The sequence below is a fragment of the Medicago truncatula genome, chromosome 5, assembly GCF_003473485.1.
Source record: "Medicago truncatula cultivar Jemalong A17 chromosome 5, MtrunA17r5.0-ANR, whole genome shotgun sequence".
In the NCBI taxonomy this organism is placed as follows: domain Eukaryota; kingdom Viridiplantae; phylum Streptophyta; class Magnoliopsida; order Fabales; family Fabaceae; genus Medicago; species Medicago truncatula.
The window spans coordinates 5,347,300-5,369,707 of NC_053046.1; the positions used below are offsets into that span (position 1 = coordinate 5,347,300).

At 33.6% G+C, this 22,408-nt stretch overlaps 2 protein-coding genes, 1 long non-coding RNA gene and 1 other non-coding gene across 7 annotated transcripts; 3 read left to right on the forward strand and 1 right to left on the reverse strand.

Annotated features, from left to right (window-relative positions):
* The first annotated feature begins 7,304 nt into the window (after positions 1-7,304).
* LOC11428468 (uncharacterized) lies at positions 7,305-12,666 on the forward strand. Of its 3 annotated transcripts, none has more exons than XM_013598014.3 (3): positions 7,305-7,683; positions 8,235-8,743; positions 11,481-12,666. In XM_013598014.3, the coding sequence occupies exons 1-3, from the start codon at positions 7,641-7,643 to the stop codon at positions 12,336-12,338; spliced, it is 1,410 nt and encodes a 469-aa protein (XP_013453468.1). In that variant the 5' UTR covers positions 7,305-7,640; the 3' UTR covers positions 12,339-12,666. The 3 variants fall into 3 exon arrangements, with proteins under 3 accessions (XP_013453468.1, XP_003611575.1, XP_024640335.1); XM_003611527.4 differs by having other exon boundaries at positions 7,306-7,683; positions 8,119-8,743; XM_024784567.2 differs by having other exon boundaries at positions 7,306-7,683; positions 8,153-8,743.
* On the forward strand, positions 9,017-9,212 carry LOC112422325 (U2 spliceosomal RNA). The gene has a single exon (XR_003012691.1). It is a non-coding gene; the product is annotated as a U2 spliceosomal RNA (small nuclear RNA).
* A 2,226-nt stretch (positions 12,667-14,892) lies between the features above and the next one.
* Positions 14,893-15,922, forward strand: LOC11420571 (uncharacterized). The gene is made up of 2 exons (XR_003012064.2): positions 14,893-15,163; positions 15,287-15,922. It is a non-coding gene; the product is annotated as an uncharacterized lncRNA (long non-coding RNA).
* Positions 15,923-16,122: 200 nt separating this feature from the next.
* On the reverse strand, positions 16,123-17,630 carry LOC11433993 (protein FAR1-RELATED SEQUENCE 5). 2 transcript variants are annotated; one of them, XM_024783515.2, is made up of 3 exons: positions 17,360-17,630; positions 16,804-17,221; positions 16,123-16,676 (listed from the first exon to the last, which is right to left on the reverse strand). In XM_024783515.2, the coding sequence occupies exons 1-3, from the start codon at positions 17,424-17,426 to the stop codon at positions 16,661-16,663; spliced, it is 501 nt and encodes a 166-aa protein (XP_024639283.1). In that variant the 5' UTR covers positions 17,427-17,630; the 3' UTR covers positions 16,123-16,660. The 2 variants fall into 2 exon arrangements, with proteins under 2 accessions (XP_024639283.1, XP_024639282.1); XM_024783514.2 differs by having other exon boundaries at positions 16,123-17,221.
* Between the last annotated feature and the right edge of the window lie 4,778 nt (positions 17,631-22,408).

Sequence of the window (22,408 nt, forward strand, 5' to 3'; positions counted from 1 at the left end):
AGGGTATAACAGCTGTTATGTATGTTACATTATTAAATCATACATGTTGAATGGATTTCGGAGTCATATGAGAATGTATGCATGGTCAAGTTGTATGTAGATATACACAAGTAGGTCCATAGCATATGCATAAACAGCGGGAGGACTCATGTCCTGGAGCACTAGTTGTTCACAGCGGTGAGGGCTTCGGTCCTGATGAATGCTTTAACCATTCAAAAGCGGTGAGGGCTTCGGTCCTGTTTGGTACCACATGCATAATTACATTTATTGAGGGGTCTTAGTGGTGTCGTCATGTCATGCATGAGTCTTTGTTGTTGGTGGTAATTTTTATAATGATGATGATGATGTTGTTGTTGATGTATGTATAATTATACACCTATTATGATGAAATGATTTGAAGATAAGTTGTTGCTTTGTGAAATATATATTTATATTTACAAGATAATGTATTGATGTTTAATAGGGTGTTAGATTCAATTGATGATTTTGATATCTATATTTTATTGTTGTGAATCTCACCCCTTCTGCTTGAAAATGTTGCCCTTCCTATGGGTAACTTGCAGGTGATCCTGAGTAGTCGGTGGTGGCTCAAGTGTCGTGTTTAGGGCTCTGATACGTGGGATGGGATGTCTTATTGTTTTCTTTCCTATGTATCAATTTTTGGAACATGATGATGTGGCCCTATGATTGTTTAGATTTCTTTGATGAGGCTTTTATGCCAAGATTTCTATTGGAGAATTAATATGTTGATGATGGTTTTAATGTTGAATATATTCCGCTGCAAATTGATGTTGGTTATTAAATAGTTTTATTTTCTATTTAAGAAATTTTGAAATGTAGTGTAGCATGCCCGTTTGGTGAATTACTCTGATGAATATTTTGTATTTAATTGCTTTTGGGTAACGAGGTGTTACAATACCTCTATAAATAGGGGTCCCTGTTTTCATTACAATTAAACTACATCAGAAGAAAAAAACATGGAATTCCCTGGCTTTGATCCGAACACCAAGCTAGCGGCAATCTACTACAACGGTGGAACACCACCCCCTCTGTTTAGGATTCGAGACGATGTCACCCTCTCCGGGTTGAAGGATGAACTGGATCAAATCAACTGTCAACTCAACCACAAAGACACGAGGAGGGTGGTCGTAGTTTAGATGATCCATGATAATGTGCTATTTTTTACTTAATCGCGTGTTTTATGTTGTTTTAATTGTGTGTTAGTTATGTGTTGTTGAATTAAGTTGTTGCATTATGTTTTGAATGATATATATATATATATATATATATATATATATATATATATTATTTAAACTTTCATTATGTTTTAATTTACGTCAAATATGTTCGTTTATTCGATAAAATAACCAAAGAAATGATTTTCGAATTAAGAAATCCGGATTTGCCTAGGGCGTATGTGTGTTCCGAAAAACGAAATCCGGAATACCTCAGCATATGATTCTTTTGTATGGACCACATTGCACCAGGAGTTTATGTGGTCCACAACATCCAAGGACCTCTATAAATACATCCTCTCCGGTTTTCAGCTTCAATACCATCAAAACACACAAACACACCAAAGAAAACCATGCAAATTTTTGTCATTAAGCTGAGGATCTTTCTCACGCGATCGCAAATAGATGAGTTATCTCTCTATTTGACTGCATGATGAAGATCCTCAACATGCTGTCAAAAATATATAGATACTCCTTGATGCCTCCTTGATACATAGATAACACAAAAATATCAAGAGGTTGCTATGAGTTAGATCTTGCTGCCTGCCAGATGAATATGTCATTTGGCAAGGCAGCAAGATCTAACTCAAAGAAATCCTCTTGAAAACACCTTCCCAAAAGATTCATCATTTATGTTATTATGGTTTTTTTTAACTGTTTATTTGTCTTATGTTGCTTCAATTTATGTTATGTACCTTTGTTCTATTTTTTTTCCAAGGCATTTGCAACGAAAACGATTCAAACAAAAGGGTCTGATGCAGTTCGGACTTTAAAATCCGGAATAGCTTCATGCATTCCGGATTATAAAATCCGAAAACCCTCAGTAACATTTTGGTCGGTGACGTTTCACCAAAGGTTATGTCATTTAGTGGAGTTTTAATACGTTTTTTGGACGGTTTTGAATGAAAAACACGTTTTTCTTGACTTCCAAATTACCTATGACTTGTTTTAGGCTATAAAAAGGCTTGGATCTTCAACATTTTCCTTCATTCTTCTTCACCCTCCTTTCTTACATTATCTTCAATTTTTTTTAGTTTTTTAGGTAGATTTTAGGAATGTTAGTGGTGTCATGGTCATTGTTGAGCGCTCATACGACCCATACAATTGCATTGCAGCTTATGCAGGGGTCGTATAACGGTCAACAGAGACCCTTGACATCAAAGAAAGACACAAAATATTCATATCGTATTTGTCCGGATTATATATTCTGGAAACACTAACAATCTGGTCCGGATTACGTAATCCGGACCAGGGGTATTTATGGAATTTTTGCAGGGCGCGCGAGAAGGCAACATGGTGGGAAAAGTAATAGTCCCAAGTGAATCAGCCATATTTAAGAGGAAAATTACGAAGCCAAAAAAGTGGGAGGACTCAGTTAGATCTTGTTTTGGGGGTCTACTGTAAATAACTTGAAGAAGAAAATGGAGAAGAGTACGATGAAAGTTACACGAATAATTTCAACGTGCGTGTGTGGACACACTAAATTTTAGGTTCGATCCACCTGTGAAACCATGCAATCCGAAAACCGTCTTATCTGACGTCATGAACGGACGACAATGGATGAGAAATCATCATCGACGGATGTGACCGGGTCGAGATTTTGAGTACGAAATTGACCGGTTGTCCACCCTTAACTTACTATGGAGGTCTTCAAGACATTTGGAAAGGAAAAAAAAAACCAATATTAAATTAAATAAAAGTTTTCTATCAAAAGTTTTCTATCGCCAATTTCATTGACTTTTAGTTCCTCAAAAGTTTTCTATCGCCAATTTTGATCCTTACTTTTAAGTCAACTCAAGTGTAACCTTCATATTTTTGAATGAAATTTTTTAGTGTAGCCTGCATATTTTTGAATGAATTTGTTTAGGAATGCTTAGGATATTGTTTAGAGAAATGTCATTCATTGTTAGTACGTAGCTTTAGAAACTAGTTGAGAAATAGTTGTTGAAGAGGGAGATAAAAATAGCTTCGAGATGGAAGAATGATCGGAGGATAATGAGAGAGACGATGAAAATTGAAAGGGATTGTATGTTAATGAAATTGTGAATAGAAATAGCGAAAAATATGCATTTGAATTTTGATTATATTAAAATAGACCTGCTACATTATTTTTCTTCAAAGTGTGTTAGATTATTTTTTTCTAGATTAGAAATAAAATAAAAATTTATTAAGGGAATAAAAATTTAACATAAAAGATGAGTGAAATGTAGTTTAAGCTTCTCTTAGAGGAGAAGAGTGATATTTTTTTTTTAATATGTTTTGAATAAGAGGAGAGGAAATTATATATTTTAACATAAGAGATGAGAGGAGTGTAATTCAAATATCTTTCAAACAAGGGAAGTGTAATTTACTCTTGTTATTTTTATTTTTAAAGAAGCATCTAATTTTTTATTTAATTTGTCAATTCTGATTTTGTATCTTTTTGTTTTTGAAATTTATTGTATTTTGTTTTTTTAATTACGTAATTAATGACATGCATTCATTTATACAGCTCAATTCTAAAACATCATTTGATTCCATTCCACATTCAAAATTGTGATTGAGCCTAAATATAATAAAAAATATATATATTTAAAAATATGTAGATTTTAGGGTGAGAGTTCAATAAAATCCTTCATCGGTGTATCACTTATTTTGACCATTAGGTTAAATTAGTCTACATGATAATATAAGTCATTGCCACATTGAATCAGATCTCGTGTTTCCTCTATGCATCCACATTCTCTATCCCCTAGCATGTTATGGTGCTGCTACACAACAACCACATGAACAATGACTTCCTCTAATTCATTGACACAATTTATTGTCAAAATCCCCATTTTCATTTAAAATTTCTTTTGTTTCTTAAAATTCCGTACAAACTTTTGTTGATTATTCATTATGTGTTAGGTTCATTTCTTCCATGTTTCTTCCTACGTGAAACTTGAAAATTAAAAATTACATAATATGAAATCAAATTCTTCTGGTTGAAAGACAATAAGGAAACTTCTCTAAAATTTAGAAGAAACAAGATCCCATAAAAAACACAATAGTGTGCAAGGAGCATGAAAAAGGTGTTGTCCAAAAAGTTGTTCTTTATGATTTGAATAGTGAATTAATGCCCATAAGCTTGTGGCCATGTAATTGGAATTCAATTCCATTTTAATAAAAAGTGTTTAGTTTTGTATTGGTGATTTTCGGGTGCTCCAAATGTTTGCAAATAGAAGTTTAAAGAAGATGGAAGATGATGGTTTCATATTTCATTTATATACTAAGATCTGATTGAAAAGGGCGGGGGTGGCAGAGAACCACCGTGACAAAAGGGAGGGAAAGGGCGATAAGGTGGATAGAGAAGAAAGAATTTGTTGGGTCCAATCTAGTGTGGCTAACACATGATACAATCTCATAAGTTCCTTCATCTAATGACTTTTAATGATGGTCCATCCATATTTTAGGCGAGGGACTTAAGTGAGCCCTCACCCTAGAATCCACCTTAAAAGCATATACTTTATGCCTTATAAATCATATATAATTAAAAAAAAATATATACTTTATGCCATTTTAAATTTATGAGCTACATCAACGACTAATTATCATATATTTTAATTTTTTTAAGCAAATGCGGTGCAGATGGAAAATCCTCTACAACCCTAAATATTTTAAGATGAAAATAAAAGATAATACAAAATATTGAAGGACATATACCTAACTTAGTTAAAGCACTTAATCAGCCCAAACGTGTATGCAAGCAATCCAAATACAACAAAAGTGGTTGAAAAGAAACAGAAGCAAATGTACACACATCACATGCATTATCCAGCAAACCCACTTACAGGCGTGAAACCATACATACAAATTTGTTCTATGAGCATTTTTTTATCTTGGGTCAGCGAATGAACTAATTGTCAACATGGACTTATTAACATACCAACAACCCCCTGCGATAAATCACAACAAACGATAAAGACTTTTTCGAGCATGAACAATCTAAATCAATCACGAAGACTGATATGGATATTAAGGCAATACCGATGTGTTGGAGGCAAACCTGAATTCTCGAAACCTGTAAATTTCAACATATCTAAAGCAATAAGGGAATCTAAGAAAAGAGAACGCCCACCATCAACAACAATAACCGTTTGAAATGAACCAATTCGTCTACCCACAAGGAGGGTGTCAAATCTAAAACACCTAGTCTCAAGGTCCACCTCACAAACGCAACCAACCATGTTGATAGCAGCGTTCTGCCTCAATCTCAAGCTCCCAAACGGAACTAGCTTCAAACAGAGGCACAGCGAGGAACCCAAATCCAATAAAAACTTATGAAAAAACTCAATAACATATACTTCCTCTATTCCTTTTAAAAAGCTCAACAGCACCTACCTCTCTCTGTTTCTTATAACAAACAATTGGCAAATTATTGATTGCAAAGTAAAATAAAATTTATTTCAACTTCACATAATCAAAATTTAATTGTGTTATTCCCTTAAGCAAAATTTAACTTCCCACCAACTCTTTTAATCAAAATTGATTTTATCATGGAACCGTTATTGCAGGAAACCGAATTTAGTTTTATGAAATTTTAAATTTGTACGTAGCAAAAATCAAACTTTGTTAAAAAAAAAATTAACAAACTAGTTTTAATTTTATTAAAAATGAGTAAGTAGGAGTAATTGAAAAATAATAGAATTGATAAATTTTATCCTTAAACTATTAAAACGGTAGTTAAATAAAAACAAAAGTGTACTCAAAGGACAGTTAAGAAAACACATGAAGAAATTGATAAACTAAGTTATAAATTAATTTTACCAAAAATAAAATAAAACTTAGAAAACCACAATAACTTTTTTTGCAAACCTCGTTCTCCTTGGATTGAAATTACAATGAGTGAATAGGCAAAAACCCCTCTGAAATTGTAACTTTCGTCAAAAACCCCCCTGATTTTTAAGAAACTTCAAAAACCCCCCTGAAATTATCAAACGTTAGTCAATTACCCCCCTTCCGTTTGTTTTGGCTGTTAAGTGACTATTTTTTAATTTCTTTTTGCTTTCTTCATCTTCTTCCTTCCACTTTTTTCATCATCTTCATCAACATTCATAAAAAAATCCAGAAAAAATTTAAGAAACAACAACATCATCATCAACATCACACACTTTCTAATGATTCTCTCTCTCTCTTGTTTGTTACCTTCTTGAATTAATCAACAACAACCCTTTGGAATTCATCAACAACAGAAAGAATAACAGAAAAGATCATGAACTTGTTGGAAAAAGAACAAGGGTTATGATGAATAGCATGAACACCAACATCAACATCAACGTTTCTTCTCATTCTCATGATGTTATTGTTCCATCATCACTCATGTCTCCTCTTCAGAATCAATCACTTTTTAACCCTCATTCAAATGGATTTCCTTTTTGGAGCAGCGATGAGATTATCAACAACAATGATCATCATCAATTGTCTCTTGATCTTTCTGCTACGACCCTTTTGGATAACAACAATGAGCAACAAACAAGAGAAGCTTGTAATGAGATGATGATGATGTTGTTAATGGTTGTTGTTTCTTAATTTTTTCTGGATTTTTTTATAAATATTCATGAAGATGATGAAAAAAGTGGAAGGAAGAAGATGAAGAAAGCAAAAAAAAAAAGAAAAAAAAAAGTCATTTAACAGCCAAAACAAACGGAGGGGGGTAATTGACTAACGTTTGTCAATTTCAGGGGGTTTTTTGAAGTTTCCTAAAAATCAGGGGGGTTTTTGACGAAAGCTACAATTTCAGGGGGGTTTTTGCCTATTTACTCAAATTACAATTATGAGTTAATGATATGAAAAATGTGCTTAATAAGAAAAGAAAGTCATCTAATCATCATGATTAGTTACCCCATAAATAAATGGGTCTTTAATTAAAAGAGTAATGTTTTACCCCCACAAGATTTGAATGAATAATGTTAGTTGATGCATCATGATCACCGTTTGCCACATGAGTGTATTTAAATGTTGAGGTTCGTATACTGTCCTCGTTTTATTGGACAAACAACGGTAAAAATCTAACAATACACGTACGACTAACCTTATCTCAAACAAGTAAAAACACAACACAAGACAAGTCCAACTACGAGAGAAAAAGGAAGCAACAACCACCAACACAACACAAGTACAGAACACAAAGGAATTAGAATTGATTCCACTCTTCTACACCTGTACTATTTTTATGTTCTAGATATGTCACAGTAAAAAGTAAAAAAAACCAAATTTGGTTGCAAATCAATGTCATCACTCTGAAACCCAGTTCCAGATCCAAACGTCACTTGAACTTAACAACTACCCAAAATAACCACACCCACAACATCATTTTACTACCCAAAATAACCTTATTTCGGTGACAGGGTGTCCTTAGCATTGAAAAAGCACCACCAAAACCGCATGTCTGGAAGTTCTGTTCATTCCTTAGTTCTGGTGGTACCAAGTAAGTGACTTAAACTCCTTCACTTTTAGGGTTTATTTTCTTTCCTTTTTCTATGTCAATTTCAAGCTATGTTAATTCTTGGTTCTGAACTGTGTTGTGTGTTTGCTTAGTGGATCTGATTCTTGAGGAACAATATGATTCCTAATTATTATTATCGTGATTTATTTATATATTTGTTTATTTACTAAGTAGGGTGATGATAATATAATGCATTGAATTGCTTCTAATAAACATGGAAAAGAGGTGGCAACTTATTGTAACAAATCACGTTATGAAACTGAAAAGGGAATAATCTCAATTAGGCAAAAATTAATTGTTGTCTTTTGCATTTTCTATGACTGGATTCATTTTATAGTAAGGGGTGATGAATGGTGAGATTTTCTACCATGTAGGTTAGATGTATGTGACTTCTATCTATTTGGTCATATTGTCCAGGATTCGATAGGTCGTTGCATTTTGTAAATTGCAGCATATTCTTGAAGATTAAAAGGAAGAGAAAATGAGGATCAGGAACAAATGCAAGAAACCAACGAGTTTACGTTGTGATGCAGGGGGCAGATGTTCTACTTCGGTTTTTGTACTGAGCTTGTTAGGATGTTTGCTTTTGTTTCAATTATTATATTCCTATGTTCATCACGTAGACAGACATGGTGGTGGAGAGCCGAGGTTGCTGGTGAGTAATCATCCACAGTTTCGTGAACTTCAAGAAGTGGAAGAGGAAAGCCTTCATGTTCCTCCGCCGAAGGGAAAGAGGTCTCCTCGAGCAGTAAAGCGGAGACCGAAACGGACAACTACACTAATCGATGAATTCTTGGATGAAAATTCCCAAATGAGACATGTATTTTTTCCTGGTCGTAAAAGAGCTATAGATCCAATTCTGGCTGTTGAGAATGATAAGTATCATTACTACCCGGGGAGAATGTGGTTGGATACTGATGGTCATCCTATTCAAGCCCATGGAGGGGGCATTCTGTATGATAAAAGTTCTAGGACATACTATTGGTATGGTGAATATAAAGACGGGATCACCTACCATGCTCACAAGAAAGGAGCCGCCCGGGTAATTCCATTTTCTACAGAACTTTTGTTTTCTTTGCTTGTAATTATTGCCCTTATAACTTTAGGGTAGCTTTCTTTTTTACACCAATAATGCTATTCAGTATGAGGGAATAAATCATGAAACTCGTGATTGGAATCGTGGCTGTCACAGATATTTGTTTTTAAACTTGTCACAGATTTTTATTTTTTTTAATATTAGAAAACTACAATATTGGTCTTTTTACGGAACATGTGGATGATGGTTAGCGTTATTCGTGACTTTCTTGAATCTTTACTCCGTACTAAGAGTATTTCCCTTTTGTTTTTGTGTAGTATCTATTGTTATCAGTTTAATATCTGATATGTGGGACAATGGTCCACACGATATTAAATTTATTTCTTGAGGGGTAGAGTCCACCAAAGTAGCTTGCTATTGGATCTCTCCCGCGTCGTTTTGCGTTGTACTATAGCAATTGTCTGGTGCACCCCACAAAAAAAGTGGCTAGTTAGCATCATTTTATGCTGTTGCAGTGTTCACATGGTTGCATCTTTTAGTTATTTTGAAAAGGATAGACAATATTACCTCCATTCCAGCAAGAATTCACTTGATTAGAGATGCATGTTCGACTCTCATATCTTCTAGTTGCGCACTTATAGATGCATCTAGCTTGCGATAGATTATTGTTTAAGGTACTGTGTGATTCATTCCCATTTTTTAAAAAAAAAAAAACTTACATAGCTCTTAAGTTCAAAACATTTTTGTTGTGTTTAGATTATATCTTATAGTGGGGAAATAATCGCCTCTTCATGCAGCTTTCTGAGAAGAGAAAGCTTTAGCTATAAAGATTTTTTCTTTTAAGTATTTCCCATACATAAACTTTTCTAAGCACGTCCTTAGCATTGCCATTAATAGGTGAAGCCTTTGGCCAAAATTTGGTTTGTGTCATTGGTCTCACTTTGTTCTTGATATGCTGAAATTCATATGAAATTTTGTTGATGGGATTTATAATGATCTTCAAATTAAACTGGTGGAGATATCAGTAAAGTTAAGGTAGTGTTTGGCCAGTGTTGTTAAATAACCAGTACAACACTGATATATTGCTATTACATATCGGGATTTGGAGCAACCGCAACGAAAACCGTTATTACTACGATTCTGCTACCACTGCAATAGTGGTTGCTTTTTGCATATTGATGATAGCGGTTATTGCTTAAATAGCGAAAGTTTCTCTTTTTTATGTTTTTTCCCCTAATGATGAAATGAAAAATATCATTTGAGCTGCATATGACTTATTTTTAAAAACATTACAAGTAAAATAATGCTGAGTCGAATATGAGAAGGGGTCTTATATAACCCTTGAACCCCAAGACCTAGGTAACCTCTCATCACTAAACTGCCTCTGCCTCTTCATCTTCTCTCTTCACTTCATACTTAATCTCTTCAAGACATTGATTCTGAGGATTCAGTTGAAGAAGTTGAAGGATATGCCTCACTATGTGGAAATGGGGATAATGATTATGTTGGGGAAGAGGAGAATAATTGGATCTTTTTATCTTTTATCACTAGTTAGAACCACTTTAGTTGTTTTGAACAAATGCGATTTTGAGTTATGTCAGTCACTTTTTTTAATTTCTGTTAATGCATTATTTTATATAAAATTATTTATAGTAACTGCTTTGCGGCTTTCTCTATTTGCCTTCTACGCTATTTCTCAGCGGAATTTTGGCGATCCATTATTTTCCGCGATTTATGATTAATAACACTACAGTTGGCACATGGACAGAACTAAATGGGACATCCTGTTCTGTTTTTTTACCTTGTCCTGTTCTATACTACTTTTAATATTCACTCGTCTATCAACCAATCTCTTCTTATAAGTCTTTTTAGTTTGGATCTAATGCAAATAACTACATAGAGAAACTTTCGTTTTGAAAACGGAAAAATAAATGAAAAAAATAAAATTGTGCTACAACAGAAATTGAGTAGATTCAAAGCCTTTTCTTATTACTTAACAAGAAGCTCTTATTTCCATTGGCTATTTGTTCAAGACCCTCAGAAACTGATTGATTATAAGTATTAGAATATGGAATATTCTTAGTCAACTCCTATTCAACTTAAGTTCTTATTACTGAACAATAAGTTCTTTGATAATCCTATAAAAATGTTTTGCCTATATTTCCTATTGTTGAGTTCTTAGACGAGTCAGAAATTTTCATGGCTCTGTATTCATAACAAAGAAAGAAAAACATGCTATTTTTTTTCGCATTCCATTAGCTCATGTAGATGGCAAGATTTGAAGTTATTGCACAACTCAATTTATTTTGAACTGGACTTGAGATTAGCCATGCAAATTGATAGGTACATCTCGTCAACTAACTAGTTCACAAGAGAGTGGCCCGCCATCTTATCTTTTTCATTTGTCACTTCATCTTTCTATTAGCAAGAGCAAAGATTGTATGCTAGTGAGTTTGTGTGTAGAATTTTGTTATTCCAAGTAGATAGATATCAATATGAGTTCTTTTTTTAGGACACCAATAGGTGTTTTATTTTTATGTCTGCTTTTTCCTTTTCCTTGCGCTACTTTATGAATATGAAGTAAACCAGTTTCTCCTTAAATCAACATGATCTTTCATGTACTTGTATTATTTGGATTGACTATTTTTCATACTTGTATTATTTATCATTTGTTTTTCAACCAACCTTGAATATTCACTTTGATGCATAATTTTGACCTAATGGTTCTTTCTTTATCATCCAGGTTGACATTATTGGAGTTGGCTGTTATTCATCCAAGGATTTGTGGACCTGGAAACATGAGGGGATCGTATTGGCAGCAGAGGAAACAGATGAAACCCATGATCTGCACAAATCTAACGTGCTCGAGAGGCCAAAAGTGATTTACAATGAGAAGACTGAAAAGTATGTGATGTGGATGCATATTGATGATGCTAACTACACCAAAGCGTCTGTTGGCGTAGCAATCAGTGACGCACCTGATGGTCCTTTCAATTATCTCGGTAGCCACAGGCCGCACGGATTCGAAAGCAGGGATATGACAGTTTTCAAAGACGATGATGGCGTTGCATATATAGTCTACTCCTCCGAAGACAACAGTGAGCTGCACATAGGACCCTTAACCCAAGATTATCTCAATGTGACATCTGTCATGAGAAGGATTCTCGTGGGACAACACCGAGAAGCACCGGCTCTCTTCAAGCATCAGGGTACATACTACATGATTACATCGGGTTGCACGGGGTGGGCCCCAAATGAGGCACTGGCGCATGCAGCAGAGTCAATCATGGGGCCGTGGGAAACAATGGGAAATCCATGCTTGGGAGGAAACAAAATGTTTAGACTCACAACTTTCTTTGCTCAGAGCACTTTCGTGCTTCCGATTTCTGGTTTCCCTGGAGCGTTCATCTTCATGGCAGATCGATGGAATCCAGCTGACTTAAGAGACTCGAGATATGTATGGTTACCTTTGATAGTGGCGGGACCGGCAGATGAGCCTTTGGAGTATAGTTTTGGATTCCCATGGTGGTCAAGAGTTTCTATCTATTGGCATAGAAAATGGAGATTGCCTCAGGGGTGGAACCCCTTTCAAATAATGTAGGTTGTTGTGTTTTGTACATTCATTCAAAGTCATCATATACAAAAATACTTGGGTATATATGTGTTGTGTATCAAGCACATTGTGCATTACTCAAACAAATATAGAAACATGGAATCTCAATAATGTTCAGCAGTCTTGATAGTTGACATCTCTTACAAATTTTAAGGCAATTCGAGGGAGCTAATGTATGTATATCGAGAAAGATTATTCACTTAATCATTGGAGTTTTGGTAATAATGTAGCATTGTTGATTAGCTGTGCATGGTTTGCAGATTTAGTTACATGTAAAATGATTAATTCATCTCTATGTACTTAATGGTTTTTCTTATTGTTTCATCGGTAGCCACTGATTCACTACTGCTCAGGTACGAGAACCGATCCTCAGCAGTGTAAATTTTCTGAAGTGGAATCCTAGCCACTGATTCACTACTGCTCGAGTGGACCAAACAAAATTGAAGGGTCAGGATCATCACTGGACACTCGAGCGAGGTTCTGAACCTGCTAGGGAGGATCCGTTTTGAAATTGCTACACAAGCATGAAGGTGGTAGCAGAATGGAGATGTCCATTTCATGTATGTTTGATGCATAGCACATAAAAAGTAATGGTTGAGATGAAATATTTTGCTATCCATTTATTTTGTTAAAATTAAATTTGATTTGCCTTGTGCTCATTTGATTGAGAGAATTGCAATCACATCCCTCCAAAGATTCCATCGCTTTGTCCTGCCTCCTCAATAGGCAGGTCTGATCAGAAGAGCTGACCAGACTGAGCCCAAATGACCTACTCCCTTCAGTCACGTTTATAAGCAAAAAACTACTTTTTAGGTTCAATGAATACCACATGTATTTGGTATATAATATAGACTAAATACATAAAGTATTCAATGGACCTAAAAAGTAGTGTTTTGCTTTTAAATGTGACTGGAGGGAGTAATTGTGAGTTTCTTTTCTCACCCTCTGACGCGCCTTATTTTCGGATTCTAAAATCCTAAAAATGAATGGTTTTCTGGTGTATTGTACCCTTTTGAAATTTACAATACAAAATGTTGTAGGACGCATGAAAAGTAAGTAGAGTACGATAAAAAATTCTTTATAAAGTATAAATTAAGGCAGCTCGGGTGGTTATGATATCGTTTCCATTATTTTTGAAAATGTATTATTTCTAAGTTTGTCATTCCATATTCTTTCTATATCAATTATTAAGTTTATGAAAAAAAAGTTTATGAGTATTTTATCTCCATGTTAGCAGTTTAAAGTTAACATCAACTTTAGAAAATAAAAACTGAAAACGTTTTAGAAAGTAAGCACACCCTAAAATACTCCCTTCGTTCATGTTTGATTCTGTAAGTTTTTTATTTTTGTTACAAAACTATGGTTCTATCAAGTTCGGATCCTTTCATTTATTATTTTATTAGTATCTTCATTTCTCCCATTTAGAGAGATAAAGACATAAAGAAGTTTGAAAATAATTAGTAATGATGAGACTCACTTAATGGTAGGATCCACTACATACTTTTTTGTATCTATCTCTCACCAAATAACATTATCTATTTCTTTTAAACAAATGGAGATGATCTTTATTCGGTTCTACTCCCTCCGATCTTTATTCTAAGAAAAAGTTAACATTTTAGGTTCATAGAATAATTAATGTATCTTATTGTAAATATAAACTAAATACATCACTTACACAATGAACTAAAAAAGTCAACTGTTTCTTATAATAAGGACCGGAGGGAGTATTAGTCTATTGGGAAATCAAGATGTAATTAATGACGTTTTTTCTTTTTTGAAGGGTATTAATGTTTTTTCTTTATACCCCCTTAAAAAGTAAAATAATGCATTAAATAAATTTTACTTTTCATATTTGAACTAAGGTTAAAAGAGTCTAACCATCTTATATGGCTCTAGCGATTAATAAGTTTCATTAAATAAATAATTATTCAGGAGAACCTGAGTCTAATTTATGGATGGAATAACTATCAGTTAGAATTTATTCACTTTTCGACTGAACTGAACTCCGATTATTATAAGTCATTTTTCCTTGAGAACAAGAGGGTTAACACACAAAAAAAGTTTAAAAGAGTCTAAACATATCAACCTTTATTATTTTTTAAATCTGCGTTTGAGTCCTAAACCCTATTTTGCTTATGAGTCATGTGAAACATTTCAGAAATAATATAAATGAAAAAAATAATAATGGTAATTGTAACAAATTAACCTTATGAAGTAATATTAATGCATTCATGATTAAAAAATAAATAAAATAAATAAACTCTAAAAAAATGATTAAAAAATGGGAAATTTTAACTAGTGCCCCCCGGGCGGGGGTACTGGTTAAGGTCTTTAAATGGTAACTTATCATGAAAATATGTGTAATCAATGCATCGAAAATCGAAATATTTGACGTTTTTATAAATTAATTTCTTATTTTGGTATCCTTAAAGAATGCTCCAGGGGTGCAGATCCTCTCCATTTCCTTAAGAAATTGAGATCTTCAAGTTTGTTGAGTATGAGCTTGACACGTGGCACATTAAAACTCCAATGGTTGAGATTTACCGAAGAAAAGAAAGTTAGAAAACATGGATGGGAATAGTGAATACGAAGAGAGAGAATACACTTTCTCCATCTCTCACAATTGTCTCTCCGATTAACGACCTCCGTCACTTCCGCCGTCGCCGCATCTCAAAGTAAAGCCCTCCGCCACTGCAGTCGTCGTACCTCTTCGCAAACCTACCCTTTCTAAAAGCCAACACCATATGTTACTGCGACGACCCAAATCTGCCCTTTCTCGTTCATGTTTTCTAGAAGACAACAAAGACATGAAGGTTTTCCCTTGGCATTCTAATTCTTCAATTTTGACAGATACCTTTGCATACATGTTCAATTGTTCATATCAATTTAGAGGAACTCACTTTGTATTTTATTTTACTGGCGTATTCTTTTTGCAGATTTTGCTAGTGATGATATTCATATTTTGAGCAAGACTTTGGTTGATGTTACATGTAATGCTGCTACATATATGATAATATATATCATAGTGGGGAGGGTTAGTAAGCCAAGCCCAACATTGTATTGAATTGTATTGTCATCTGTGTTTTAGATTTTGGGGCGTCTGGTTTTGTGCTCATTGTAAGTGCTGCGGTTTTGGTTGGTGTCTGCCATCAGTAGGGGGCGGTTGGTGCTATTTGCTCCTGCTGTCAGTTGGTGTTAGCAGCTGCCAGCAGCTTGTGCATGGGGCTGGTTTTGATGCAGCTGTATGCGTAGGGGGCCGGATGTTCATTTTTCGGCTGTTTTGGTTCAGTGAATACCTTTGCATCATTCTCTAGTGTTAGGCGGCGGGGTTTTATTTTGGTAGTCTCTATAAGGAGTGTTGTTTCGGGGGTTTGTGTCGGGTGTTCCGCCTATATACGGCACCCTTGTTTGTATTGGTTTGTTTCTTTTCGCTTGCGCGGTTGGTTTTTGGGAGGCTTGCACCCTTCCGTCGTCAATAAAATTAGCATACCAAATGTAATGTTTGGATTTTCGTGTAATGAATTGGCTTTGTACTGTTATCAAATCTACCATATTCATATTTTTCTTTTCAAGTGTAACTATAGCACAACCTTTTCTATAGCAGAACTTTTTATATTTCACATTTTTTTTTCAAGTGTAACTATAGCAGAACCTTTTCTATTTCACATTATAGCAAAATGGTACATATAGTTGGAAATGAAAAGTAGTGAAAATAAGAGTTGTCATCAAATCATAAGATAAAACTAGCTAAAATAAACTAGTACTCCCTCCGTCCCAATTTAATTGAACCATTTGCTCATTACACACTTATTAAGAAAAATATATTAGTGAAGGAGAGAGAAAAATGGTTTTGAGTGTCTTTGTTAAGTATTGGTTCATTCTTCTTTATCATAAATGTAAAGTAGAATATATTGTATTGGAAGTGGTGAAAGTAATATTAATTAGAGTTATAATTTGAAAAAAGTAATTAATACTGTATTGGAAAGTGAAATGACACAGTTATTTTGGGACACTTTTTTATTAAAAATGTCTCAGTTATTATGGGACGGACGGAGTATATCAGAATTGTCATCAAACCCAAAAAGTGATTAACAAAATGTAGTATAGGTCCCCTAATAGAAAAAGTGATTGACATTTGGATCCTAATCTCATGTAGACTTCCATTGTCAGGATCCTAATCTCATGTAGACTTCCATTATCGGCTTCTCTTAAAGGTAAATGCGGACTTGCATTCTCAGTTTGATTTGCCATCAAAGCATGGCTTCCATATCCAGAATGGCTTCCATTCCAAGCATGTATGCCATCATGGGCTATTGGAGATTGTTCCTACATAATAGTAGAAGTAACATGTATTTTATATATATATATATATATGTGTGTGTGTGATAGCAATACAATTTGGGATGCTTGTGACTCAGATATGTGTCGATGAGAGCAAATCATATAAACATACTCAGCTGGCAGAAGAAGGTGATTATGTCTCGCTACAGAGTCAATAACCTTGTATTTTCCAATCTTCCGAACAAGTGAAATAACCATACGTGCTAAACATCCTGTTCTAGTTTCTGCTCGAGCCTCTTTTGTCAAGTAATCACGTTTGTCACCACCGCATCTACCCTCTTTGGAGCACATAAATATTCTTGAAGTAAGAACTCCATCTTTTTTGCTTTTATTTGCATATTCTCGACGGATACCAAAACCACATTTCCTACTATACTCATTATAAAATTCATATGCCAAGGCCTCAGACTCAAACTCCATTTCTAAGTGTGGTACATTACTAACAATATTCTCTTTTGCCTGCTCCACAATATCATTCACCAATTTTTCTACACCTTCAACCATTGGATTGGATGTAATATTCACATTATCTAGAAAATGGAAAAAATAATATAAAGTCAACATGTTAATATTCATAGACTTTTTATATTAATTTTATATTGTCCAAATACTTTCAAAATATTCATGTTCTACGTGTGTATATTCATCGACAAAGAACAAAGTCTTACCGGTGCCCAGAGGTGGTGATGAATGGTGAAGATTTGCATCATGTTCTACGTGTGTCGTTTCTACCATTGGAGCAAGCTTCAAGTCTGCAACACAGTGGAACAAGGACGACGGAAATTCAGAATCGACGTAGCACGTCGGAGGCGAGATGAGTAAAGCAGCGACACAAAAGTGAAACCAAATGATGATGGTAAGTCACAGTAATGAGGAGAAGGAGATTGGGAACACCATAGTATTGGTTCAGACCAAAGTGAGGTGAAGGAAGTGAAACGACGAAGAAAGTGAAATTGTTTTCTTCGTATTCTCTTCTAATTTTTTGAATTTTTTTTAATTTTAAATAATTTTATTTTAAAATGAATCTCAGCCATTGGAGTTTTAATATGCCACGTGTCAAGCTCATACTAAACAAACTTGAAGATCTCAATTTCTTAGAAAAGAAATGGAGAGGATCTGCACCCATCCCGGAGGCACTCGTTAACAAGACCCTTAATAAATAAATAAAGTGTAAAACATTAACTTGGGAGAATGTACAATTGGAAGTGAGAAAAATAATTAGTTTTAAAAGAAAAAACTAAAAGCGACACTCATTTTAGAACAATTTTTTACAAATGTACCACTCATTATGCAACAAAAAGAGTAAATTAAAAAATATTAAATTTTACAAATCACATTCAACTTTAATATGATTAGTTGGCCAAAATGACCGTAAAAACTTCTCATCTATATCTATAATATGATAAAAAGAAGGCAAATTATATTGTACATCCAATATATTTGAGTGTGCCTATATACCCATTCTTTAAATTATAGTTAAAAGAGTTGTTTTTTGAAGAAAAATATTTTTTTTTATCATTTATAATTATAATAACTAAATCTTATTCAACAAAAGTGTCAACGAAATAAAATTAATTTTTTTGAATTTTTATCACTCATAATTGAGAACATTGATTATTTTTTACGATAATATGTAAAAAAAATTACTATAATTCTTATAAACAATGAAATGATGTTTTTTCTAATAAAATGATGTTCTATAAAATATAAATATTGACAAATAGCAATTTATTACATAAAAAATTATCGTTAATTTATAAAATTATGAAGCAGGAGTACCGATACACCTCATTTTGTGAGTGTACACCCTCCGGTCACTATTATAAACAAAAAAAAATCATATTTTAGGTTCATTCATTAAATGTTGTATGTAACCTAAATATAGACCACATACAATATTTAATAAATGAACCTACAAAAATGAATTTTTGTTTATAATAGTGACCGGAGGATGTACATCCCTAAAAAAAAGTTTTGCTGTTAGTTATAACTTCATTTAACTTTCTTGAGTTCATGTAAAAAATAAACTGATTAAATGTTCAAGAATAGTTAACTTTTGCTTATATACCTAAATTAATCCATGTCTCTCCTACAATAAACAGATTTTTTTTTTAATAAGAATTCGTGCTAGTTTTCATATTGTTTTTCATAACATTTTTTTTTTAAAGGCATAACATTTATTTATGTTTTTTTTTAAAACTAACCTTATTTATTAGGGCCTTTAAGTTTCAGTTTGTTTTAGATAGATTCTTTAAGTTTCTACGATGTTAGATATGTCCTTTAAATTTTAAGTTTGTTTCGGATAGGTCCTTGCTATTAGAGCTGTCAAAACGGACGGTCCGGCCCGTTTAAGGCCGGGCCTAACGGGCTTCGGGCTTTAGCGGACCGGACCAAAAAGCCCAGTTTAAAAACGGACTTGAAATATACTACCCGAGCCCGGCCCAACACGAGCCGGCCCGTATTAAAAATTATATATTTTTTATTTTAAAAAGTACTATAAAACACTGCTATAATTTTTTATAAATAATATTTTTAATATGTTTAAATAATGTCTAGCACAAAAATAAATTGTAAACATTTTCGTACAAACGTCGTAAACTAAAACGACGAGGAAAATGATTTTAAATAAATTAGATACGTTATGGTTATAGATATTTATATATTCGATCTTTAAAATTATAAATAACGAAACGAATAAATATAATTTTATATTACATTTATATTTGTGTTAATTCATTGAATTTTCCCTTTTATTTTTTTACTTTGATAATCAACCAAGTAAAGAATTATTTGAAATATATATATAATTTATAGGATTTTTTTTTTGTATGCGGGCTAACGGGCTACTCGCGGCCCGTTCGGGCTAGCCTAACGGGTACCGTGCTTTTAACGGCCGGGCTAAAAAGCCCTATTAAAATTCGGGCTCAATATTTTAGGCCCAAGCCCTATATTTATTCGGGCTAAACGGGCCGGCCCATACGGCCCGACCCATTTTGACAGCTCTACTTGCTGTCAACCTCAGTTAAGCCAAAGTTGTGTTGTCCGTTAAGCCAAAACTGATATGTCCGTTAAGTGGGTGAGGTGGCTCTCTCTGACTTGGCATCAATATTTTCCTCAACCAGATCAACTTTGGCTTAACGGACATATCAACTTTGGCTTAACATGGGTTGATAGAAAGGACCTATCTGAAACAAACTCGAAATTTAAAGAATCTATCTGAAACCTTAGAAACTTAAATGATCTATCTGAAACAAACATGCAACTTAAAGGACCCGGGGAGGTATTTAGCCAGTTTATTATCTAAACATAAAATTAAAAAACTAACCTTACTTTGACGCATTAACTTTGTCTTCAAACTAACTCCGTCAGGTGGACATTATTATTTTTTGAAGATGGACATTATTGGAGTTAATTATTATTCTTCTTAGTAGAGACGTCATTCTTAACGGTATTGTGTCTTTTACTGACCTGATTAGATAGGAAAAAAAAGAAGGGGAATACATCCATCCATTCAAAAAAATAAGGAAGGGAATGCATATTTTTAAAATATTAGTATTAATCCTGTTAAAAAAATATTTAATATTGATATGCTTGTGTGTGAGTGTAGAGTTCTCAATTCTAGTTCTCACTAATAGTAAGAGTGTTGGTCCAAACACTAATACATTTTTTCTTTTTTCGTCTGATTGATTCTCCGTACATCCAATAAATTTTGGATTTTAGAATCCAAAAAGTATAAAACCGCTTTTAAAATGCTCCAAAACACATTAAAACATTATAAAATTACACAATTTTTTTAAATTTTATAATCCGAATAGAGCACGACACATTAGAGAAGAAATACTCATATACTTAACTGGTATAGGCTATTAGATTGCATAAATCCATATAAGCAAGATAGTTTGACCAAAATTGAGCATTAGATTTTGGCCCAAAAAATACTCCTATGAACAGGTGCTTGAGACAGCACATCCTAAAGCCATGTAATTTTAATTGCAAATTTTGGTCCACGATTTATTTACTTATTTTGTCGGCAAATTATAATTATTCCATTATTGTCGGAAAGGGGAAATTTTTCCTTTTCCAATACGGATTAATACAAACAGACAGAAAGACAAAGATCCTGAAGTTGAATGGGTTTGAAATTATGCACTGGAGTTAGCTTTCTACATGAGCTTGGTCCCATTAAAGCATAAAGAAACATGACCAAATGTCATTGTCATTGCAATTGATATAGAAAAAGGATACTAAAGCTTAAACCTGCAGAAGAAGGTATGGGCCAACATCAAACTACCTTTAAAAAATAACAAAAGAAAGCACCTACTTATAAATAAATAAATGTACAATTTTTTTTTAATAAAGATGCAAAAGAGTGGAGTATAATGTATGTATATATGTTAACGTGAAAGGGGGGCAATTCTGACCAGAACGAGATATGCAACACCCTTAAAAGATGAACCCACTATTCATATTATTTCCTTTTTCATTGTTAATAATGTAATGTACCAGTACTTACAATTAATTTGCATTCATGGGAAGAAAAGAAAAAGAAGCCTTTTATGAGTCCCCCAACCATCTATATCATCTATCATCACTATGAAATATAAAAATTTGTGTATCTATAGTTGGAGATCCTGCATTCACACAGTTAAAAATTGGTTGTCATTCGATCTTTGAATTTAAATTTAGACCGTTCAATTTTGATCGAGTGACTGCCAACTTTGCATCTGCGTGAAATGTAAGGAATCTCTGGTCGTAAAGGAACCGAACTCAGGGTTTTGTGGGGTCCATTCAAAAAGAGAAAAGTTATGATGATGGAAGAAAATAGTAGTATAAAAGAAGAAAGACCATTTCAAAGACACCTTGCTGGCCACTCAATGAAACTATACACCTTTTAATGAGATTATATTCCCCAAAGCACTAACCCAACTTGATGGCCGTCCTAAGATTCTATTATATTGCTTATAAACTATAGATAACGACCTCGTTTTATGCTGGTTTATGGACATGTGTAGTACGTATTATTTACTTCACTTTAATCACTAAATTAAACAAACTCCTGAAATTATAATATTAGTAAAGTCCTATTAAGCTGATATCATCTTCACACACCAAATTACCAAACCCTGCTAGCTTCTTTTGGACAAATTTATGAAAATAAATTAAGATTATTATTATTGTGGTAGGGTAAGACTAATTAGTTGGCTAACCACTATTAATGATCTTAAATTAAAACATAAAATATTATCCAATCAAAGTGTTGTCCTTCTTAACTATAATATGTACGTCTTGCCTTAATTGTTAGTTAAACAAACAAAAACAATTGTGCTGCTCATATCCTCCTAAGTCTTATACTCTAATAATATCTGCCTCTGGTCAAATCTGTACATCAGAACCAATCAAGCTTAATTAGATTTAACTATAAATCAATGATCAAATCTATATCAATGATCAACTACCACGCACCTGGTCAATAATATGCTTGGAAACCTATAAATTTGGATTATGACATTTAGATATTCTAGCATGAGAAATTAAGGCCTCTACTAAGAACAATAAAATAACTAATTGTTGATTTCACAACCACTGGATTCATTATTATTTTTCTTAGGTCATTGAAAAGGTCCTAAGTTTTTTTGTTTGAGCTGAAAATGGTCCCGAGTTTTATGATAAACTTAAAATTAAAAGAATTAAGTATCATCACTGCCTCACAACAAGTG